The sequence below is a fragment of the Amia ocellicauda genome, chromosome 13 (assembly GCF_036373705.1).
Source record: "Amia ocellicauda isolate fAmiCal2 chromosome 13, fAmiCal2.hap1, whole genome shotgun sequence".
Classification (NCBI taxonomy): Eukaryota; Metazoa; Chordata; class Actinopteri; order Amiiformes; family Amiidae; genus Amia; species Amia ocellicauda.
In genome coordinates this window covers 12445058-12471243 of record NC_089862.1, presented here as the reverse complement: position 1 = coordinate 12471243, position 26186 = coordinate 12445058, and the positions used below count along the sequence as shown (strand labels likewise).

The window sequence follows — 26186 nt, the reverse complement described above, 5'->3', positions numbered from 1 at the left end:
ATTATATTCAACGACTTTGTTAGTCAGTATGACGTGATGCCTTTGCTACTAACCCATACCCTGCGAATGGCACTTGTCTGCTCAAGGGGTTTCCCCCAGATCTGACACTGACTCTTTCTCAGATTAGTTACTGATTTCTGACCCTGTTCCATGATTGACGCATCTTAATTATACATAACGTTTAATTTAATCACACAAGCAACATTTTACGAACCTGTATTGTATTGTGGTGGCAAATTATAATCGTTTTTATTTTTAAGAGTACCAATACAAGACATGTGAATATTTGATAGCATGTCCAAACATAGCATTACCTTAGAGGCACTTTGCTATAACATCATCCTGACCAAATTGTAATGTATGCCTATTTTGAAGCAATTTTAATTAGCCTTACAATGACAGTTGCCTCCTTAAGAACATTTTTTTTAAATAAAACACTTAATTTGTTGAATGGAGAAAAGGGGAGGAGGGTTGACAGGAATTCAAGTTGGTCCATGCTGTGGAGTAGCAGACTAATATTTCCCTTGACCTGCCTTATCATAGGAGCTGTTGGCCACCATGGTGATAGTCTGGTGGAGAAGATCCTGTCAGCTCTGCCGCAGCTTCCAGGACATCAGAGTGATGTGCTTGTGGACATGCTGGAGCTCACTGCCCTGCAGAGGACTGAGGACGCCAATGGCATTATCGCCCCAGGATGTTTGGCACAACCAAAGTAAGGAAGCTCATGCCTATGAGATAAATGTTGGGCCGAAACTACAACCACCCAGTTTATCAGCCAATTTCACAAATTCAGGTATACAATTATGCTGCTGATTTAAAAATCTATGCACATACAGTACTGTGCAAAAGTTTTAGGCAGGTGTGAAAAAATGCTGTGAAGTAAGAATGCTTTCAAAAATAGACATGTTAATAGATTATATTTATCAATTAACTAAATGCAAAGTGAGTGAATAGAAGAAAAATCTACATAAAATCCATATTTGGTGTGACCACCCCTTGCCTTCAAAACAGCATCAATTCTTCTAGGTACATTTGCACAAGTCAGGGATTTTGTAGGCATATAGTCAGGTGTATGATTAAACAATTATATCAAACAGGTGCTAATGATCATCAATTCAATATGTCGGTTGAAACACAATTATTAACTGAAACAGAAACAGTTTGAGATGTGAAGTATTTGGCTGTAACAGAAGGCAGTTTGTTTGCTGAAGGGCTGGAGAGCGGTACATGAATGAGTGTCTGCAGGCAACAGTGAAGCATGGTGGAGGTTCCTTGCAAGTTTGGGGCTGCATTTCTGCAAATGGAGTTGGGAATTTGGTCAGAATGAATGGTCTCCTCAATGCTGAGAAGTACAGGCAGATACTTATCCATCATGCAATACCATCAGGGAGGCATCTGATTGGCCCCAAATTTATTCTGCAGCATGACAGCGACCCCAAACATACAGCAAGTCATTAAGAACTATCTTCAGCGTGAAGAAGAACAAGGAGTCCTGGAAGTGACAACATCATCTGCCGAGTTCCTTCAAAAACTGTGTGCAAGTGTACCTAGAAGAATCGATGCTGTTTTGAAGGCAAAGGGTGGTCACACCAAATATGGATTTGATGTAGATTTTTCTTCTGTTCACTCACTGATTATGAATATAATCTATTAACATGTCTATTTTTGAAAACATTCTTACTTTACAGCATTTTTTCACACCTGCATAAAAATTTTGCACAGTACTGTACATACATACATACATACACATATTATAATATAATGATTTTGTTCTAGATACTCTCACTCATTGGCCCAGCATTAGCTGATTGGACAAATATTTATAAAACCCACTAGAGGGGCTCACATTTTTAATTGTACTTTTTAAGAGTCTATTTAGTATGTATAATTCAATATGTAAATATTAATGTGTGTGTGTTGGGGGTGGGGGGGGGGGGGTTGTGTGTATGATTTGGTACGGCTTTTGTCCTGAGGTGCAGTTGGAGATTTTCAGCGCATGTAAAACCAGCCAATTAAATGTGATACAGAGGAAGGCATAATACTGCTTCCAAAATCTTTATTGAATATAGCCTAGTACTCAAAGTTCTGCAGTGATTAGGAAACTTTTTTTTTTCTTTCTGTGAGTTATGCAAGCAAAACAAAGGGAAAATGTTTTTTTGTTCACTTGACCTTTTAACACTGTAATATTTTGTATTTCTAAGGGCTATGTCTGAGCTCTCCTGTGGTTTAGGTGTGTTGTTATGTAAACTCCGTCTTCTACTTTTGTATTGTCCCAGAGTCTCACATTCTACAAAGCTGTATGTTTATTTGTTTAAAAATGCTTGCGGCGAAAAGGGATAGGAGACCATCACTGCTTAGCAGGCTTGCCCAGACTCTTTATTTTAACAACATGCCGTACTTGTTGACATACTCTTTGATCTGTTACTTTTTCTTAATGCAGGAAATTAGACCTTCGATCGCTCAAAATTGGTTTAAATTTAATTAAACTTGTGATTGTTTTAGGAAATTGAAGTGGTAAATCTGTGCTAGTGCTTATGGCTAGGATTAATTCTAATTCAGCTTTTCTCCCATTAGTTTACCTTGGCCCATTTTGCAACTTAAATATCCCACGAAGATCGGTTGTAGTTTTTGCAAATTATCCAAACAGCTAGTGTGGTCATTTTATTCACCACTTACTTCCAGCATCACTACTTTCCATGTTTTTTCATGGCTTAAATAACATTTAGTTAGACATTATGCAATGTTTCAGTTAGAACGACCATGTAAACATTAGGTATGTCAATAATATAAATTTGCTAATGTGTTTAGAGTATATTTTCACATTGGAAAATTGCAAGAAACAATAAAGAAAAGGGGAACTGGCAGTTAATATTAATCAACTTGCTCTATAGAACAACAAAATAGCACTAATTTTCTTAAAAGTTTTAGGCAGAAATTCTGTTAATTAAAAGCAAAGCAAATCAAAACGATACCCCCCCCACACCCCTTTCCAAATCTCTCCTCTGGAAAACATCAGTGATAGAATAGTAGGGCCACATTTGCTAACAGATTTAAATTAAATAGCCTATATATTTATTTAAACAGTTTTTCTAAATGATTTTCAACATACATACAAACTTGTCCATGTCATATGATCTTTAATGTTAAATGAAAGATGCGGCCTGTAATGTTCAGGCCTTACTATCAAATAAAAAACATTAAAATAACACTTGACCTTTTTTTATTAAGCATATTGTCAATAATCTATTTAAGGTTCATGATTCAAAATTGCTTTTTTGACATGAGAAGCCTTTAACAGTTTTTCATGCTGTTGTGCAGTAACCCATTGCTCTAAACACTGGATTGTTCATTTGAATGGCACTTTCCTGACATTTCTTCATAATATTGTTGAAAATATCGTGTCATTCTAGTGTTGTATCTGTTATTTTAAAGTTGATAGCCCTTTATTTATTAATTGGTTTGTGCTGAGCTGTTAATGTAATGAAGTGCTGTGTGTGTAGCACCAAGTTCATGTGCACTGACAGTATGCTCCCTGAATCCAAAGAATACTTAGAAACTTACACAGTTTGTAACATTAGGGTGAAGCATAAACAAGTGATGGCATAAATGAAGAGGCAGTTCTCGTTTGCCGATTTATTACTGCTTTTAGCTAATTCAGTGTTTCTGATTTTATCAAGTGCATTAATGCTTTGCAAACCCCTTCCTACAGAGTTGATGTACTTCAAGACTTTAGTTGAACGTAGAATGACTTGCAGTGAAAAACGTTGCTGTGATAGGGCAGTGTCTCCTACCATCTTTTTTGTCACCCCAGCTACTAATTGAGGTCTATTTTATGGATGTCTATTGGACAAATGTTTAACCTCACTGACGGATACAGTGCATCCGGAAAGTATTCACTGCGCTTCACTTTTTCCACATTTTGTTATAGCGTTATTCCAAAATAGATTAAATTCATTATTTTCCTCAAAATTCTACAAACAATACCCCATAATGACAACGTGAAAGAAGTTTGTTTGAAATCTTTGCAAATTTATTAAAAATAAAAAACAAAAAATCACATGTACATAAGTTTTCACAGCCTTTGCCATGACACTCAAAATTGAGCTCAGGTGCATCCTGTTTCCACTGATCATCCTTGAGATGTTTCTACAACTTGATTGGAGTCCACCTGTGGTAAATTCAGTTGATTGGACATGATTTGGAAAGGCACACTCCTGTCTATATAAGGTCCCACAGTTAACAGTGCATGTCAGAGCACAAACCAAGCCATCAAGTCCAAGGAATTGTCTGTAGACCTCCGAGACAGGATTGTATCGAGGCACAGATCTGGGGAAGGGTGCAGAAAAATTTCTGCAGCATTGAAGGTCCCAATGACCACAGTGGCCTCCATCATCCATAAATGGAAGAAGTTTGGAACCACCAGGACTCTTCCTAGAGCTGGCCGCCCGGCCAAACTGAGCAATCAGGGAGGTGACCAAGAACCCGATGGTCACTCTGACAGAGCTCCAGCGTGTCTCTGTGGAGAGAGGAGAACCTTCCAGAAGAACAACCATCTCTGCAGCACTCCACCAATCAGGCCTGTATGGTAGAGTTGCCAGACGGAAGCCACTCCTCAGTAAAAGGCACATGACAGCCCGCCTGGAGTTTGCCAAAAGGCACCTGAAGGACTCTTGGACCATGAGAAACAAAATTCTCTGGTCTGATGAAACAAAGATTGAACTCTTTGGCCTGAATGGCAAGTGTCATATCTGGAGGAAACCAGGCACCGCTCATCACCTGGCCAATACCATCTCTACAGTGAAGCATGGTGGTGGCAGCATCATGTTGTGGGGATGTTTTTCAGCGGCAGGAACTGGGAGACTAGTCAAGATTGAGGGAAAGATGAATGCAGCAATGTATAGAGACATCCTTGATGAAAACCTGCTCCAGAGCGCTCTGGACCTCAGGCTGGGGCGAAGGTTCATCTTCCAACAGGACAACGACCCTAAGCACACAGCCAAGATAACAAAGGAGTGGCTACAGGACAACATTGATTGAACATCTCTGGAGAGATCTGAAAATGGCTGTGCACTGACGCTCCCCATCCAACCTGATGGAGCTTGAGAGGACCTGCAAAGAAGAATGGGAGAAACTGCCCAAAAATAGGTGTGCCAAGCTTGTAGCATCATACTCTGCTGTAATTGGTGCCAAAGGTGCTTCAACAAAGTATTGAGCAAAGGCTGTGAATACTTATGTACATGTGCTTTTTTTGTTTTTTATTTTTAGTAATTTTGCCAAGATTTCAAACAAACTACTTTCATGATGTCATTATGGGGTTTTGTTTTTAGAATATTGAGGAAAATAATGAATTTAATCAATTTTGGAGTAAGGCTGTAACATAACAAAAAGTTGGACGCACTGTGTATTGGTCTACCTTGGACAACCAATACAGCATAACTAGATCTGTTTCACATGTATGTCAATTGTTTTAGTTGTTACCTGATCTCATTGGTTTTGCTCATTACTCCAGAGATGTAACACATTTTGCTCTGCTAAGGTATTAAAACTTATTATTTGGTCACAGTGCCTTTTTCCATTTCTGACCCCTCTGTAAATTGACAGTTGATACAGTACAGTGGAGTACACCCCCCAGCTGCTGCACTGAATGCCCTGGGGAGGATTTCTGGTGGACATTTCATTCAGCAGTTGAGTGTGTAGCACTTCACCAGAGTGCATGTGCGTTACTGATTTCCATCACCTGCACTCTTCTGGTGTTCAGTTCTGAGATATCATTTAACAATATGTTGTTAAACAAGGTAGTTAACATGACAAATTAGTATAAGATTAGAAATAACAACCGGTAACGATATAACGATCTGAACTGAATGTGTATAATGTGCAAGGGTGATATAGGCAGGAGGGATAAACTGATGATTTATGGATTTAGTTCAGTTAAAGGAAGGCATCTGAAATTTGCAATGCACTCATATATTTTAAGATCATGTTCCAAACATGAGAAACAGTGAGCTGCTCTTCTTGCCTGAGCAGTGGCATTCCCATGTCTGTAAAGTGCTCACCTGGGAAAGTTTTGCCATTTAGGCCTAGGGTACACTCCAGTGCGTGCAAACAAGTACAATCTGTTTAGTGGTGGTGGGGGTGGGTATTGTAATGAACTGAAACTCTTAGAAATGGGGCCAGGATCTGTGGTTGGGACTTTATTGACCAGCTTTAGAAAAGGGTGATGCAAAAGAGAGTAGATTGTGGCCTGGGGTTAGTTATGAAAAAAGGTTTGGTTAATAAATGCATAGTTACTTCCAGTGATCTGTGTGTGGGTCTGGATGTTCTGTTGGCCTCAGACTCTTCTGATTGACACATCCAGATACAATGGTGAAATTGTCTTGTTGGCTGCATTGCATGACTGTCAGCCCTCACACAAAACATAAATGTATGTTAGGGTGCCAGTATAATGGAGGTTGGTTGGAGTATTGTATTGTGACATGTCAATAGACGACCAGCTGTTGTAATTATAGCTTTCCCCCTTGTCATAAATTCACAGAAAGCCTGCATGTGTGCTGTTCCTATGTTATGTAATGACCGGTATTCTCCAGCCCTTCTGATCAATTAACTAGGTGTTCTGGCAAATTCAGTAATTTAGAATTCCTTTGGAACAAGGACTGGAATACCCTTCAGCCCTCAGGGGTAAGAGTTTGCTTAACTGAATTAATAGCTCAACTGATCAATAATTAACATATATTAGACTTTGGCAGACATTAGACTTTTTAGATTTTTGGTGGAATTCCTACATTTAGGAAATCATATGGGACGTTTTTGAGATCAGATGAGAAAATATAAAAGGGGGTGACATACAGTCACACTGTACGGACATAATTGCGATTTATGGCTTTTTCAGAATCTGATGAAAAATATCTGAAAATAATTAATGCTTGTGAATCTTCATGAATAAAATTAATAGTGGAGGCAAGGCAACTCCATTATTTAATGAGTATATATATGGTTTTAGTACCTATTAATAATAATAGTAGTAGTAGTAATAATAATAATAATAATATTACTATTATTATTAATAATAATATCTTTTTTTAATCCCACATAACTTTATTTGGTTTAGCTGGTTTTGGCATAGAGTACTTAAAACAAAGTCTGTCAATTACCTAATGTACTGTATAAGAATAGCATTAGGATGTCAATACAGGAAATTTAATTAATGTATTTTGATATGCTCATTAGTACTAATTTGTTAGGAATAGATGTTGTGATATCCAGTAAGGATTCATTTTTTTTCTTTTTTTTATGTAATCTTCTTAGCGGATATCTTATTATCTGTGTTAAGGCAAAGTTTGAGTTGCTATACCTTTAATGCATCATGATATGTTGTGTATAATTCTGTAAAATTTAATTTGTGACTTGAATTCCTCATGGAAGACCTACAGGTGCAAATAAGCAAACATGATGCTGGGACTTGATTACTAAATGCTTCCTGGATGATATTAAAGGAAAATAGTATACTTATTGGTTTCCGGTTTAGTTTATATTAACTTCTGACTTTGGACGTGCTGAGGCAGCGACCACTTGTGAATGCTTGCCCTATCCCACACATTGACCTGCAATTCTATGTTTCTCAGTTAATTTCCTACTTTTGACAAACAAGGTCAAATACTGCCTGAGGTTAAGTATATCTCCTCTGTGTTGATAGCTTTTATAGCACAGTACCTATGTATTGAGTATGGTTATTATGGCCATTTAAAAAATAAACTAACCCATCATGTTTAATCTAATACAGTTATCATGGAAGGAATACAAGATTACAAAGTGCAATATAACCTACATGGTGAGGTCTATTTATATTGACTTTGTCTCTACAAACATAACCTAAATTTAAAGTGATTACATTTAAATTAATGGTGTGACATATTGTAATGGTACATGTCGATTAATATAACTTGAGAAATTAGGTTTCTGAAGGTAATTGAAGGGGAATATGAAGGAAAATAAGGAATTTACTTGGTGTAAGTTAATGTAAAAAAAATAAAAATAAGAATTGAATGAGACAATCATAGTAGGTTTAAAGTTACAAAGCTGTATGGAAGCAATCAGTTTCACACAGTGAGACAGCATCCAGCAGATAGAAGAAACGAGAACCCCCCAGGAATAGTAGGGGGCCGGGGCGGGGGCAGTGACATTGTGTGCGGCCTCATCTCCCCCTGCTCGCCAGCCTCACAGCAGCCTCACAGAAGCTGAGATGACTGTGTGAGAGAGAGGGTAATGGTTGCATTACTAATGATGGTAACACTGACGTTGATACATTCAAACATGGAAAATACTAGACGAGAACTGCAAAAAAAACTATTCAGAATTATATTGGGTATTGTTCCTAATGATACTATGAAAATTATTACAAATGTATGCTTGTGAGTTAAAAAAAGTGATTAATAACTGCCATAATTAACCTAATAACTACTAATGATATTGTCTAAGGAGCTGCTATAATGACTACTATAATATTAACATGGTCTCAGATATTTATAAATTAGATGTGAAAGAGGACCGAGATGTGCACTTTGCTTTTACAGCTCCAAACAAAAACTAAGTATTGGTAAGTAAAATTGATTTCATATGTGCAAGAAATATGATGCTGCTGATGACAACTAAGTACTTTACCTAAATAATTTGTGCTTGTGATAAATCATACTTAAGATTATTTAAAAATTGTCCCCATACTGGAAACCTTGCAAACTGTGCAGACTACTGTATGCTGCATATTGTAATATGACATTTTCTATGCTTGGTTTCAACCAATCTGCCTAACAGTTTAAAAGACTCATAAGCCAATTATTATTATTATCTCAATAAACTTCATAGTGTTTCTCTCAACCAGTCTTAGTGGAACACCTCTATACCATGAGCTCCATGCGTGACGAGACCATGCTTTACCTTGGCCCCTTTCCTGTGCCCATGTGGAGGTCATAAGGTGAACACAAGATTGTACTAGATAAGGTTAAACTGCAGGCTGTTGGGAGACGCAGGCTCCGATGGAAGAGAAATAGGCCTATGCTGTACCTTAGAATATTTTACAATATGATTGAGATTACTTTAAGGAGAATCTCTAATGTTGTGCAAACCATACATTGTCTCTACAGATGACCACATTATGAATCAATCTAATATACACAGTACGAATCATATCCTGATGCAACTGATGTTTGACCCTTATGGCTTAGGCAGGATAAAAACAAGCTGAGATGCGCTGTAAAAGCTCCAGGAAATTGCTGGTGGCCACTGCACCTTCCATAAGAGAGCTCACATATTTGCTAAGGCATGGTTGCCCCACAGGCACTCCTTCCCTGACTTGCCCATCTGCCACATGTTGTTAGCCACACGGGCAAGTCTTTTTAAATAGGTATGCCCCAGGTTTTACAGTAAAAGCTCGGCAATATTGTAGAAATTGCCACATTTGAAGAGCTCATAATCCTGGGAAGGGAGCTAAGATCACACCAACTGCACACCCTCCCCCTTGGTGTGCTTGTGTATGCAAATAGATTGTGTTCAAATGCCTACAATTTGTGGTTATGAATATATACATGTAATCGTGGATATGTTTTCTAAATGGGTAGAAGATCTTTTCGCTGAAGATGGAGATTAAGACGCTCTCTGTTCACATCTTGTTCTTAATATGCTTGGAATTGTTCCTGAGAGGATATGCTGATCCCTTTTTTTAATGCAAATGCGGATATCGCCTGGGGCACTTTTTTATTGTTTATTTTTTGAGAGGCCTTCAATTGAAAATGCAGCGTACATTTTGCAGCCACTTTAACCAGAATGTGACCTTTTTATATTATTCTAGTTAAAACACTGACTGTGATATGACCGTAATCTCCCCTGAGTTTATTAGTAAAACACATTTTCTTCACCGTACAAAAACCTTTTACAGAAACATCATTCATGTTTCAATAAGTGCATCAGTTTGTGGTGAGTGGTGGTAAACATTTGAGATGAGGTTGTTTTACTGCAAGTCTCATTTACATATTAATTTACTGGGATAAACTTGGATATTTTTAATAACGTTTTTCAAATACAGTATTTTTACTGATTTTCACAGTTTACTTGGTTACCATAAACCAAATAAAATAAACCAATTCCTCTATCACTATAAACTAAATACTAGAAAACTGGAATAAAATTAAAATATATAGAAAAGGGAACCCTCAAGATAGCTTGCCCTGTTTTTGAGAAGCAGGCAAATTTTGTCCTTTTCAACCTTATTATTTTATCTGGACTTTAAAGCCTTTGATTTATCAAATAAAACATTTTTACATGGATAAGATCCACCCCTTACTTTTAAGTCCATATCCAGCATTCACCACTATCTGTTTTTATATTGTAGTTAGGCTCTGTTCTGGACTTGGACATAAGTCTATGAAGCTGTGCAGTTTGTAATGTCGGGAGATCCTATCTTATTTTTGGTTTGAGAGCTACCAGCAGGAACGTTAATGAATCTGTACAGATGGAACCCATCACTGCTTTGAAAGCTCTTTGCAGAGGACTAGAAATCGTATGGAGCCATCTTTAAACCATGCAGTCCCTGTCACATTCTGCGCAGATGAGATGAGTCATAGCCATGAATTCCAGCTTGCCACTTGAGATAAACCAGAGCATCCACAGTGAATATATTTACAAGAGTTTTCTTTATAAAAACAAAAGGGGAAAAAATAAGGGACATTTGTACAGCTCAGAATTTGTATTTGGTTTATTTTACACTTTTCCAGCTGGTTTCACAGACCTTGATCAGCACTATTTTCAGGCTATTTTACCTCAAATATAATTCCAAAGTCCCAAGTCTAGTGCTAATTTGATTCTGTGACTCAAGCTTTTATTTGTAATGAGATGACATAATGCTTGCATCTGTATTTAATTATACCAGGATTTAACCTGGTCAGATAGTTAGATTTCCTCACCTTACCAAAGACAAACATCTTGGGGGGAAAAAATATGGTTCAGTTTGTGGATTCCTGATGGAGAGAATGCCAGTTCAATGACAGTTCCTTGTCCACAAACCTGTCTCCATCTTCCATGGACATGATGAATGGTCAGGCGTTGTCAGTGATTCGAAGTATCCTGTGAAGTTACGCCAAATGCTTTATTTGTTTCTTCCAGCAGGACATGCTACAGGAAAGCCCACCTTGATGCAGCCTATCTTTTTGTGCTGGGCATCCCTTCAGCAGGCTTGTAGTGCACGATCATTTCAACAGCTGCTTAAAGTAGAAAGTTCAGCACCAGCAAGGTCTGCTCCTCTAGCCTGCTTGAGGTATTTCCATCAACAACAAACCTTTGGCAGAACTGCTGTGAGGGCAGTGCCGAATGCATGAGGTTAGCAGGCCACCAACCTTCACTGTGTGAAAAGTTTTTCCTGGCTGTTCCTGTTGTAACGTAGCCTTTGATCAGACACTGGCCCATGAGTCAGACTTACTGGACAGAGACAATACATTTCTCCGACCGCATCCAACCTGCAGAGTCTTCAAAAAAGTGCTTAGGTTGAGTTTTTCTTTCGTCAACGTGGTTTGGCTAGTTGTATAAATAGTGAAGCCATTGCAGAAGGTGCATGAGAACCTGAAATGGGCAGCGATGCTTTGGACTCAAATGACTCGTGATCGTGCCCTACTGTGAAAAAAACACTTTCAAGGACCAATTCAGATCTGGAGGCCAGATTCTTCCTAGGAATCAAAACAATCTCCATTTCTGTACAAGCTGTGGAAAAAGAAAGCCACCGTAACGTTTCCATATGCGAGATCCAGAAGCGGACCTATGTTTAAACATGTACTTAATATAGAACCTTTTTTCTGTCTAGATCCATTCACAGTTTTACTTTGATTGAAGAGAAATTTGCTCCAATTCCAAAAAAAACAATTCACCATCCACCAGCGAATGTTAGTGTGGGCTTTACTGCATGTCTGCTTTCTTGTGAATAAGATGAATGGTGCAGGTAGGTTACAGAAGGGAAACGGCTGCCACTCAACAAAATGGATGACATGACAAGTTACTTCAGGGGTGGCCTTGGCAGAAACACTCCCTCCAGGGACAAGACCATGGCTTCATTCAGGGTTTTATATGTGTTGTCTGATATGATTTGTAATACTGTGGAAGTGCCAAAGCCCACACAGTATAACTGTTGGCAATTATTACATAAATAGCATCGATCTAAAATCACAGGCTGTGCCCAATTTTAGTTGAGTTGACAAATATTCCTGCCTGGACTGTGTTGTATTTAGGGCACCATATCAATATATGCATCTGTCTATGTAGAATGCTATGGCTTATTTCACATGCTCAAGAGCCAGATCCAAGTTTGTGTCTGTGTTTAGCTGTGTGTCTGGAAAGTCCTTTTGTTCCCATTTTCTTTTTCTTGCAACAAACTGACCATCTACTGAAATTGTCCATTGTACATGGCAATTCGTCATCAACTTTTTATTTCACACAAAGATGTCATTTTCATGGTGGAGAACAGTATTTGAGGTGACGTCTCCTGTAACCTCAATGAATGGATGCAGCTTTTCTGCAGTCACCAGCCCAAAACAGTGGGTAATTGAATTTTGTGGACACACTGATCAATATACAGAGATCTAAAACTCTAACATTTTCAAATACAAGAGGGTCTTGGAATTTCAAAAAAAATATTTTATTATCTGCTTTAATGTAGGATCATTTTTATTAGTTTAATCAGAACATCATTTTCATTGTGCTATTTATTGTTTAGAATTTGTTTATTGATTTAAAATGTAGGATATGTTGAAGTATCTTGCACATGGTGTGACCAGTGTGGTACTGTTTGTCACTGTAATCAAATGGGTGGTATAGTGATTTTTGTATATTGGGGGGTAAATGCATTGACATCCCCATTTTATCTTTACCATAACCTTAGAAGACTGGTGTAACACAATTCTCTTTTGCCTGCTGACCACAATCTTATTTTCATTGCTAGTCGATTTGCAATGTAGAGTGTAACTCCAGGGGAGTGGGATCCGAACCACACAGCACTGTTGCAGGGAGTTCAGTCTAGACCGCCCTTGGCAGGGAGTAGAGCTTTTCAGTCAGGGGGTAAACATTTCCGGTGAGTGGAAGGGAGTGCGTGGGGAGAGGATGGAGAGGGGAATATGAGTGCCAGCTGGCACAGTACGGCTTGACCCAGGAGTGGACGACGACAAGAGGATACAAGCTTCTCCCTCGCTCCCTAAATAAGCTTTTACCTTGGGTTAGCATCAACAAAGCCACAGTAATTACTGCGCACTGTGAGAAAATAAAGTATGTTCCTCCAAGGAATGCTTATTTTTCTGCACTATAAGATTCCCACAAAAATGTTTGAGCTGCATGATTATTTTTGGTTTTATGTTCCAGGATTTTTTTTATTTTTTTTAAGTTAATTGTACTAAAATATGAAGCTGTAATAACATAATGATGAATGTATGTATATTGTATTATTCTGTAGTAGATCCAATAACTACTGAAAGGTTGCCTTGAGGTCTTACAGTTTGTGCAGTTATGTGTTTAAAACTGTGCAATGTGCTGAACTATGGCAAGATAATTTTTCCAGAATGTGTGTCCTTGTTAACAAAATCATTAATATTTGAAATAAATCTCATAGTGTGATCTGTGCTTTTCCAGCAATTCAGTTATGGAAACTGCAGAGTAGATGGTGAATTTTTATTTTAATTTTTATAAGGAAAGTAAAACAAAATTGGTTGTTTTGTGTGGCGCTGGTGTCCCATTCTGTAAGCTGCCAGCTGGCATCCTGCACAGTCCATTTGGACACTCAATATAGTCAAACGATGCAATAAAGGGTCCTAAAGGCCTTTTTTGTGCAGTAGAGCCAGGTATGTGCAGTAATAATGGAAATTAATGTTGATGACTGTAAATATTAAACCCATTTCAAGCGCCATGGGTATTGAGTATTGAGTATGAGTATTGGCAAGGCCAGTACCTTGTTTATATAGGTTAGGGACTGTAAGTAAGAAAGCATTTTAGCATTTTAGTTGACCTACTTTATTCAAGTTCTGTCTTACTGGTTTCAATCTTAAAGGTATTTTTCAGACATGATTGTGCTTTGGTGAATGTGTCCTGTTTGGGTTAACATGTTGTATTTATGTATTGAAAGTTTGTAAATAATAGATAAAGTAGGGAAATGGAATTGGGGGACATGGCACAGTCAGGATATTTTACATCAGTTTTCAGCTCAGAATAAAACCAGTGTTTTCTCACAAAGCTTGGATCAGTTTAATGCTCCACTGCTGTTTGTAAAATTGAAAAATTGAACTCCGTAGACACACCCGGTGCTGCATGATTGTGGATATCAAAATAAATGGACTTCTGATAATATGTTTTATTAGAGTAAATGTGTATTTTCACTTGCTTGTTGTGTTCAAGAAACCTAACCTATCATACTTTAGAAGAAGCAGAAGTACAATTTATTTTCTGGGTTTGCTATTATTTATCATTGATAGTATTGAAATATGTCTAAAATTGAAATAGACCTTTGCAAGCTGTGACTCTATATTGTGTTAAATCTGCAATTTTACAAGCAGTGTTCACCAGGGACCAGTCAGATGTATTAAATGGCTTCCAATTTGCCACCTCTCAAGCTCATTCACTTTTTATATTTATTTTAAATGTGTAACTGTTGACCTCTTTACTAAGGCCAGATGATCTGTAGATTCCCAGCAGCACACCCATGGCAGAGACCACATTCCCTGAGAAGGGGCCCTTCAATCTGTGACCTTAAACCCTTTCTGTTGACTGCCAGAGCCATGACATCTGATTGAAAGCAGTACCTTTGGGCCTGGTGTCAGACCTCACCTGGAGGCTCTGATATCATCCATGACTTCATTGGTATTTATTGAAACATGTGTTGACAGCATCTCACAGAAGAGTCTACACAGTACAATGTGATTTGTCCTGTCACGGTCTGTGTTGGATAGTGCTGTTGATTTGAAAAAGGAATGGTCCCGTGAAATGTCAGATAGACTAATTGCAAGAAAAGTATTGTGCAACTAATACAATATCCCTCTGATGCAAGTGTTACAGAGTTTAAATAACTAATAATTACAGATACAACTACATTTACTTATATGCAATTGCAAAGCTTTGATTCCACCATTTTGCAATTAATCCCTGGCAATGATGTGTGATTTAGGAATTAACACCCAAGACAGTCCAGCACTAAGTTCCTTTCAGTCAACATATATACAGGTTTGCTTTGGTGCTAGCCTGATCCATTCTCAATCGGGTAAGGAATAATTTTAAATAAATGTATAATAATATCTATAAACCCTTACAGATTGTTGGGTGTCTGCAAAGCCATAACAAGTTAGTAAAGCTTTTATAGTTGTTATTGAAACAGATTATTATTGTTAATTCATTTCAGTGAAGGATCCAAGTTTTGAATATTTGATGTAATCGTAAATATGCATGTGGATTTAAGAAGATTGTAAAACTGCTATTTCTTAAATTATGGGATTAAACATAGATGTATAGATTGTCCAATATTTTGGCAGTTTTTGAAAGACAATATTAACATAAACAAACAAGCATGCTGTGCACGAGCTTCTAACCACGTCCAAGTTCTGCTTTCATCAGCCCCCAGCACGTGTACGGCAGCTGCTGTTTTGGTGGCAGTTTGTCAAGGGATCAGAGTTCACACTGTGACCTATATGTACAAGTGAAAGGATCAGTGAGTGGCGTCCTCCAGAGACGTTGGGGAAACTGATCCTGTGGCTGTTTCACTAAGCTGCTGTCCTGCTCCTGGCCACATCACTCCCTTGCAGGGTGGCAAGTCCAGCTGTAAAACATGCCCAGCCTTCACCAAAACCACAGGCCACGTAACCCAGATTACAGACAAGACCAACAGGGATTTGGGAATCAAACAGAAGCCGTTTATGATCTTGAGAATTGGAGTTTTATTTATTTTGACTTGGTACCAGTCAATAATTAGTTTATCTGTGTAGTACTGATGCTGAACAATTGGTTTTTGGAAACACAATAAATGTCTCTATTGAAATTTCAACATTTTTTGTTTGTTTGTGTATGCAAAGAGATTGCAAATTGTACAGTTCCTGAAACTGGTAAACATCAAGTAAAGATGCTGTACTTGCTGTCTTTAAGAAATTGTCAGAAGGATTACTCAGGTGGAAGCTATGAGAGAACAGCTGGCAAATTAAGGTTTCAAATTAAGATGTTATAATCTTTTAAATCAAAGTGATCAGATTTCTAATAATTTTCTATTAGATTCATGAACTCATGTGTGAAGTTAATCTTAAAAAGTGAAGGAAGTGTTGGTGGCAACAACTTTAATCGGCACAGGTATGGGGGATAGCAACTGCCTCAGATTTTGTGAATGCTTGACATGGGCCCAATCAAGCTGATCTGATTCATTTGTTATATTTTATTGTAGTTTTCTGACACTTCTACAACTCTGTTCAGACTGTTCTTTCATTTTGGAAATACACAGTTAGCAAATACATAACTATAACGTGTGTGCTCTTATAATGCTGATTTTTACATCTAAGTCCATTCTTATTCTCACTTATGTTCAAGTAAAGTGCCTTCTTAACCACTACCTTGTTTCAAATGACTAAAAACACACTTATTTCCATGGAAAATATAACTGAAAGTCTTTTACTATTGCAATGAAAGTGTTAAAGAAGTGCACTCCCCCCTCTCCAATAATAATACTATAAAAGATTTATGATGTAATATTAACACACTTAAAAAATGCAGTGGCTTTTAATTGATTCAGAACCATTGAAACATGCAATGCACCATTGTTCACTATTTATTGCAATATGTTAGCCTCATTGATTTTAAATGTTGAAATGAAATTCAGACTTCCCTTGAGAGGGAGACTGAAGTCAGTTTTGGTTCCAGCCATTAGTGATTGCAAGACCTGGACTTTCTGGCTGTCACCAGAGCTTGGTCTTGCACTGTGCCTCTTTACACATAAATCAGACTGTATCCTCTACAAGCTTGAGCTGCAGCCAAAATACACAGACACGGTTAAGTCTACAGCGGATCACACCAACATAGTGGCCTGAGGTTTTGGAATATATACAGGAAATCCCTTTTTTTCTTATTTTTTTCATCTGCTTGCTTAAACATTGTATTCTTTGTAATGGTCTGAGTTTGCGGTTTACTTTGTGTATTCGCAAATTTGCTTCCAGTAATATCGATGGCTCATTATTATTTTTCTTTGCTCCCCTGCAAATACATGCCATTCTATTTTATTTTTCTATTCAATACTTTATTAACAGCAAAATGTCTTTATTGCCGTGAACTCATAGTTAGAGAGCTACTTAGAAGTGCTCTTAAAATGATTCCATTCTACAATTTCGCTCAGGCTAAAATGGGCAAACCATTTAAACTTATCCTAGATCTAGCTGGCACTCCATGTAGAAACTAGAGTTCTGTGTGTTTGCCATTGTGGTGTTTCCCCAGGATTTGGATACAAAAAAAATTACATGATTGCGTTATACTCTTTCTTGCACCATCATTACTGTAAGGTCTGGCAAACAGTGTATTAGAGAAATAATATCCTACATGCAGCTTTTGTCAGTTACTGTACTGTACATGTGTAACAATGTTTTCTGTAGAATAGATCATAACTGAGATTTAAACACTTTATTTCTCATTTTCTGCTTGCTACATTTCTGTGACACTACACAATAAACTTCCTTGAGAAATATGAAATGTGTGCAGCTTGACACGGTCAGATTCCCTGTTATGTAGGAGTTCGCTGCTCAGGGTTCTCAGGGTGGTTCAGTTTTGGCTGAGCTAAAAGAAAGAAAGAAAAAGAAACAAGAAAGCTCTTCAAAGTGGATTTATTTTTACTTCTTATGTAGTGTATTTACATTGGACTCCACAGTTCTACTGAAGTTCTGCCTTACAGAGACAGAAATGGCCACCTAGTGAATGTTGAAATGTTCCTAAAGATATCAGCGTTGGCGCTATACTGTGTTTGATACCCAGCACAGAAAGGCTGCTACAATTCAGGTCACTTCTTGGTGGCTAGTAATTTAAATAAAGTGAGACTTAACATTATGTATTTTATTTTGTATTATTTATGTATTGAAGAAATATAAATATCTTTCTTGTACTTAAAATATTATTAGAAGTAAAGCTTACAATGTGGCCGGATAACTTTACATATTTTAATACATTTAACTTAAATAAACTCACTTAAAAGCCATTCAGTATGTAATAGTTATTTCGTTTTAAGATGTCAAATCCAAAGTTTAAATCTCCCCCTTTTATAGCACTTTCTAAATTCTGAATACTCAAGTGTTTTTAAGGGTAAAGCTTCACAGTTTTGTTGTAGTCCTGTTTTATCTGTTAAGCTGCCACTTACTTGAGTCTCTTGGAAGTTATTTAAACGTTGCAGGAACTAAGGGAGAGAAACCTTTTATATTAAATGTAAAAGTATTTAGTGGAGGTAAGTTATTTCCTTAGCACATTTGACTCCATTATGAATAAGGACATGTATGTTTTATCAATTTAAAGAAAACCTGAGGTATACTAGAACTATACATAATGTAAAACATAGTTTGAATTATACTTTTAATATATTAAGCATTTGAACAGTCTGACTAATGAAATTGAATGCCTCTTTTATCTTTAAATGACAGGGGCTTTGTAATAGTAGCAGTACTTTAAGGAGCTTGCTCTTTTCACTCCACCACACCATTGCAACATTTTCCCTGTTTCAAATCTTTCATTCAGAGAAAGCTGATCTGCACATTTCCTACAAGGAGATATATTCCCTCTTGTATTCTGTATTTATTCAATAAATCATATTGTTTTGAACCATTAAGTGAAGCCTGTAATATTACATAGATCTCCCTTGTTGAATGCTTTAATCGGGCAAGGTACCCATGTCCCAGATGGGAAGCTACAATTATTGACACTCCAGGCAATAACAGAAATGCTTCTGTCACTCAAATCTACTACACAGTGCAGACAAATGGTTGCCAATCAATCAATACATCACAACTGGTCGTGCTATCCTTTCAGTTGCTGCTCATGAAAATAGGTGCTGAACATTGCAAATTGATATAAGGCACTATGCTTCTGGGTTTAGTTAACAAGCAGAAAGGAACGGAAAAAAAAAATACATTTAAAATCTTTCAGTGGTTTTCAAGTTAAATACACCATACTGCCTTCTGAGAGTACAAAAAAAGTATAATGTTTTGAATAGGTTCTCTAAGTAGGTTTATTGTGTACAGTTTTTTTTTTTTTTTTTTTTTGCTAAAAGCATGTATCAGCCCCCTCCTTCGCAGATTTGTCAGCCACTTCCAGTAAGTTATTACTCTTTCTTCAGTAAACGTCAGTTATGTTTTAGAAGAAGGAAAAAAAAGCTAGAGAAACACAAATGAAAATTGACATTTAGACTTAATTAAAGCTGGCGACAGGGGAACACAGATGGGATTTCAGCAACTAGACTAATCAGGAAACTATTTTCACAGCTGATTTTTTAAGGGGTCCAGGTTCTTTGTAATCTTTAGTCATCCTTATATGTCTTCAGTATATGCCTGAGTCACTCCCCTTAATAGCCTTTGGTGATTTAGGGTTGAAGATGTGTTCTGGAGCTGTGGTGTGTTTCATGTTAAATGTGTTTCTTCTTTTGCTAGGAGGGCTCCATGCTTGGTAGTGGGGAACTGCTGGCATTCCTGTATGCCTTCTTAATAGGTTTCACAGATTCAGGTCTGTCTTGTTAAAAGGCAGTTTTGTGGATGGCGATACTAAAACAAATTGATTCAACATCTCATGCATGCTTTTGTTACCCTGTGTCTTCACAACCTTTAATTGAAATAAATCCAGCGCATGCCGTCCGGGGATGTGTCAGTGTGCAGCGCTAGTGCAGTAAACGACATGTCGTGTGTCAAGGGACTGCTCTGGAGGAGCCGCCTGTCTCACACTGCCCCTGGAGGTCCAGGCCAACGACAGGGGGGATGGGATTCGCCAATTAAAACCAGACTGTGACCCAGAAGCATTAGTCAAATGTTTTTTGTTGTTTTTTTTTGGCGTTTGTTTTTACTCTATCTAAGCATTCCAAGGAGACAAAAACGAATTGACAAGTCATGTTTTAAATGTGCTTACAATGTTTTTTATGAGAGGAGTTAACATGCAGCAGTTATTTATAGAGGTTATTCCACATGCCCCCCCCCATAAACTTAGTTAATGAAAAACTACTATTTTTATCACTGCTGTTTATCTATGTATTTAGACTTTTCCAATATGTATTTATTTATCTTAAAGCTTTTATTTAAAAAATAAAGTTACTCTTATACATATCCACACACACACATATTTATTTGTGTGTGTGAGTAAAAATCTTGTAGTTCAGTTCATCCTCATAATTCAGTTCATACCCACTCTACAAACTGTTTAGCAGCATAATATTAGGGGTATTTTGGCCCAAATAAAAATTTACACACATTTCAAGCAATGGGGAGTATTTATTTTTGTCTCCAAAACATTGTAATATACTTTTCTCTCCAGCTTCTTGCTGCCGTAACAGTTTTATGCTTTCCACACTTTTTTTTTGCCCTTCCCATAATTCAACAACTATCACCAGTTTGAAAAACAAGAATTTAACTAAACGGACAAAGGGGTTTTCAGTAGAGTCTAGTTTTTTTTTTTTTTTCAAATTTTCTGTAAAACAGGGTATTGCACAATCCAAGCCCCCTTCTCAGGCCACAGCATTTAGGAATGGAACAGATTACATCTGATATTAAACACATGGTAACAGTTATGAGGGAAAGCAGTTTTTTTTCTTTTTAAAGAGAAGAAAAACAGCCTTGCTTTAAATTCGGACTCAATGTCAGTTTTTCTTTCTTTTAAAGAAAAGGGAGTGTTATATTAAAACGTTAATTTTAATAAATAAATCACATTATGAATCTGTTTCAATGTTTTAATGCTGTTTTTTTTTTTTAATTGCCATAGAAGTGTTTAATACAACAAAACCTGGAAGATAGATAAGATAGAAGTAACGGTTCATGTTACCATCCACAAAGCATATATTCGATTCAGTTCTACTTCTAGTTATGCATGTATGCCTTTAAGGAAAATGAGAACTGTAGCAACAGCACAGTAAACTTTTCACTGATGTTTTCAAAATATTTACTTTACTGAAATTATGAAGTATCCAGAAAATCCAAAGAGATGCGTCTTTTAAGGTCTTTTAACTAGTTTTTGCTGTCAATTATCGTCACAAACTCTAGAAGGAGCTTAATTTACACATAAATTGTACTGCTGCTTTGTTGCGTTTGTTTTGTTGGTTGGACACGTCACCGAGGGACTGCTCCACGGCGCTGGTGCAATCAGTGCATTATCCAGCATTCAAACCTGATCCCCTTGTTTACTTGCAGTGAGTCTGCAGCCAGAGCCTTGTGGGAGGCCATGCTGAACACCAAGCACAAGGAGGCTGTGATGGAGGTGCGGAGACACCTGGTGGAGATGGCCAGCAAGGAGAACCTGCCCATCAAAATGAGCCTGGGTAAGGCCTGGCCACTAGGACCATTGCACAATCTTGCTTTGCCTTTTGAGAAAGCAGGACGGGCAGATTCCAACACCAGAGTCATTGTGAAACATTAAAAAAATAATGTTTCACAGCTGTCTTCCCATAGGAGAGGACCTCTTATGAAACGGTGACACGAAGCTCTGATTCAGAAGAGGCTGCCCCAGACAGCACGTTACCCAAAAAAACATGCATCTTATCTAGGGCTCACAACATACAACTGTTTCAAAATGTAATCTTGGGTTGAATACAGCTAATGACCTCTGTGTCTAAAATAGTCCTCAGAATTGGGAACATATGGTTTGTGGGGGAAGTGTTATAATACGATTTTCTTTTACTTTTCTAGACAATTATTTGGATGTGGTTTGATCTCAGTGACCACAACCCTGCCTCCTTCTATATGAGAGACTGAAAGTGGGGCTCAACTGATATATTCAAAAATGCAAAAGGTCCCCTTTCTGAAGTGACACCCACTCTATAATCACACAATCTTATTACATACATCGACATTTTTAACCATTTGGAAATACTCCTTCATTCCATCTTTCAGATAGCTTGGAAATACTTCTCTAGATGGACACACTCCCAACTGCCTGCTTTCCAAGTTTCATTTGTTTAGTTGCTATTTAGTTGAAAGAAACACCAAAACCTGAAATTAAAAGTCAAGGACAAGAATTGAGATCTGTTTCCCCAACCAGTTGGCTGCCTTGTAAAGAGGCACAGTGCCCCCTACAGGTTTTTTGATTTTCCTCTCTACTTCTTGAAAGATGAATGTTTGCATATGTGGCTTTAAAGGAAATCTAAACCACATGTAGGCATTTCACATACAGTTTTTCATTCTCAAATGAAGCTGACGATTCAGGAACATACAGATACAGGGATGAGAAGGGATATAGACATGCATGCGCAAAAGTTTATTTTGTACGTAGGATTTATTTAAAGATGGAGAAATAGCAGGGTTTAGTTTCCATACAAGTGAAAAGGTTTAAGGACACAGCCTTCAGGCTTGTTCTAATGAGGAGCCACATTGTCTAGCTCCCATGGTGGTTTATTCTGACCCATCTCTGTCTTAACACAAGACACTTTTATCTTGTTGTAATTTAGTTTTGTGTGTGTGTGTGCTTGTTTTGATAACCAGATTCAAAAGTCACAAGCGGTGCAATCCTTGTCATAAAAATGTCTATCACTTATCCAAATAAAATTTACTAAGAAAATCTGTGAAAGCTTAAAGATATTTGAATAAGAAAATTAGCTATACTAACATTTGGTTATTTATTTATATATATATAGTGTGTGTGTGTACAATTCTTAAACATAGAAGTTTTTTTAAGAATGAACAAGTAATATTCAGTATACAGGATGTCTGACTAAGTCCAGGTTCCAAAATGAAATCCGAGAAGTATCCAGCCTTGAGAGTTATCATAAAACATACTTTTGTAAATGTTTTTAAGGAGGTTTAAAGTTCCAAGTTGTTCTGTCCAAGATTAAATGTTTGGATCCAAAGGACAACAAGAAACAACTGCATTTTCTTGAAAACCAAAGGCCAGCGTTCATATTTCTCCCTCCTGGACTTTGTCATGAAAGGACATTTCTCATAAATACATAGGAATTAAATATTTTTGTAATGCCACCTTTCCTCGCCAAGTAAAGCTACTGCTCTTGAAATGTGTGTGAGGCGGAACTGTGCAATACAATAACAATAACTTGAGACACTGAAATCCATATTATTCCCTGTACGGATTGCAGTGGAATTACACTGAAATCTCTGAAATGCTTTGATACGTATCTCTGTTCTCATAATGTATTTATGTATTTATTAATTTGTTCAATGGGTTGTATTAATATTGCAGGGTCACTTTATAGCCCAGCAGTGGTTCATGACGTCACACCTGTTGCCTGCGCTCTGTAGTTCAATAAAATAACTAAAATGGTTGCAACTGAAGGGACGTCTTGTGTACATATAACAAGTAAAACATAATGCAATGCTTTTTCAAAATGTAGAGAGCGCACATCTGTTTTGCTCTCTTTGCGTGTCTCATTATGCTTACATTATTTGAAAGAAACAAAGGCTAAAATGATTTGTAATGTTGAATAAAATATATAATTATGCAGTTAATTGAAATACTGCTGGAAATGTAGAGCCAAAAAACTGTTTGTCATGTTCCACTGTTGAAATGCCTCGAACAGGATTTTCAGTGGTGAAGCAGACTAGTCTAGAGTTAATCTGTGAGGGAACAGTTTGGATCAAAGAGTATGTACTTTTGGGGAATATGAAGCAGTGGGCATGGTGATACACCAATAAGTATGAGTCGCAATAAAGAAGAAAGTGTCAAAATATTGAACTGCCACTGAATGTATGTGTTTGTAGTTTTAGCAGGTGGGTCAACGTTCTGACAGTTTTAACTTTTCTTTTCACTTTAAACTCTCAAGTTTGTGAAAGAAAGGCTACCTGTGGAAATGTTAAAGAGTTTAAGAAAACTCTCTTTTTTTCCTCCATCAAACTTTGAAATATGCTTTATATAACACCGACAATGAATCCAAGAAACATAGCTGATGTATTTTTATTTCAAATCCAGCATGATTGCAGGATACCACCATAATGAAAAATGAAGCTGACTAATGTTATTCTTATTGATTTATGAGATTGATTCATGCCTGATAATCTTTAGTATGCACCGGAGGGCTTTGGCAGGTTTTGCAGCACAGCGGGTCCTTTATTATATTCATAAATAAGGCTCAGTGTATCTATATGCTTCACAAAACAACATATGGTTACCACACAGTAACAATGCCAAATATACCAGATGAGATAGTATGAATTATAAAGCAGTTAACAGGAGATTGCAAAGATTGAGATCATTTGAGTTAAATAATGATGACAAGTTCATTATTTATGTGGCAACATTTCAAGCTGTCAGCCAACAACTGTCAACATAAATTCTTCCTAGTAACTAGATGGACACAAACATGGTAATTCCTGGACTCTAATACATATTTCAAAGTGTTTATCTTCTCTGAATATGCACACTTTGCAGCTGGTGCCAGCAGTCTTTTTTTCTGCTTAAACAAATGTAAGCCAGTTAAAGCCATCTTTTGTGACAACACAGGACAGGAGTCCCACCTACACCACACAGGCCGAATGAAGTATTTAATGCTTATGGCTATAACATGTTTCCATCTTGTTACAAAAGAAGCAATTTTATGCTAATACAATGTAATTCTGAAATTAACTGAGCTTGAAATCGCTAATGTTTTGAGTTTGGCTCTTGTTGGAGTGACTCTTTTAAAGTCAGTAAAAATATTTGGCAAATAAGCTAAGTGACTTCTGGCTAAACTAGCTTTTTTTGTCTTAAGTAAAGTTTGTTGACAATAGGTCTAGATGGTTTTTGGACCTTCTTCCGTTTTTTTAACCGCTCGAGAAACCTCAAAAGTCATTGTTCACAGTCCCACCAATGTTCCTGTTAATTTTAGTATGAATGTGTAATTGTGATGAATGTTCTAAATGAAAAAAATAATAATAATCAGCAACAGCCTCTTGATTGAATAATATCCTAATTTTCTCTGTAACTCTGAGTGCTGTTTTGGAAACATTAAATGCTAAAAAGATTTAAGATGTAACATTTGCTGTGTGTGTTTATTATAAAAGAACCAAAAGTTACTTTATTGCCTTGTATTTCAGATATTTAGGAGTTAAAAAATAAACCTTTGTGTTTTAAAAGTAATATTTCTTCAGATATGGATATTTCTTTTACAAATATTGTTGTGATAAATGTTTATTTATTTCACTATGTTCATCCCACAAATTCAGTTACATCGCTGATTCTTTGAATTCTGTAAAATGCTTTGGTTGGAATTGTTTTCTTTGATTTAGTTATTGGAATGCATTCAATAAAGTAAGAATCCCCCCAACTAAGGTTCGTCTTATGCATTTATGAATATTTAATTGGTGTTATTTTTACATCTTACTATTAATGCATTCTGATTAAAAGTTTCTAAACAGGTTTTAGTTTTTTCTGCTCAAGAAAACATTTTAAAGTAAGCGGAGGAAAGATTTTCACATCTGCTTCTGGTTCAATAGATAGAGTTGAGTTTATTACTATCTAATACGTACCAAAAACCACTAACATTGCCTCTCTCTAGGGGTCAGCTGGGCTTCCACTCATGTTTTCATATTTGGAAATCTTATTTTGACTTTCTGATATGACTGTATCCATTTCACAGCTTGAAAGATTGAACTTTTCCTGCAGTGACCTTAAATAACTATTCAGATGCAACCTCACAGGTTTTCCTTTCTTTCTTTTTATTTTTTTAATTAAAAAAATATATAATAATTTGTCAGTAGTGAGAAGAGTCATAAACCAAGGTTTACATGCCAATTAATGTAGTGTTTGTAGATTTTAATGTTTCTGCAAGAAATACCATCTGAATAATACATTCTCAATATTTTTTTTATCAAAAGTGTCACTCAGATTTATATTCCAAAGAATATTGCTTTTTTAATATATTGAAAGGGTGTATAACCCCCCCACCCCCTCTCTGCAAATCACTGCCATATCTGTCAAGTCAGTGTTTGCTTGACATTGGCCAGTGTTAAACAGCTTATAGTCAGAGGTGACAAATAGCTTTTGCAATA

General features: G+C 36.9%; 1 protein-coding gene across 1 annotated transcript in view; it reads left to right on the top strand.

Annotated features, from left to right (window-relative positions):
• The window catches only part of scfd2 (sec1 family domain containing 2), a 153712-nt gene that overhangs the window by 1069 nt on the left and 126457 nt on the right, over nt 1–26186 (top strand). The window contains exons 2-3 of the mRNA XM_066719882.1: nt 544–712; nt 21405–21532. Of these exons, the coding sequence (XP_066575979.1) occupies nt 544–712; nt 21405–21532 (297 nt within the window). The remainder of the gene's footprint in view (nt 1–543; nt 713–21404; nt 21533–26186) is intronic.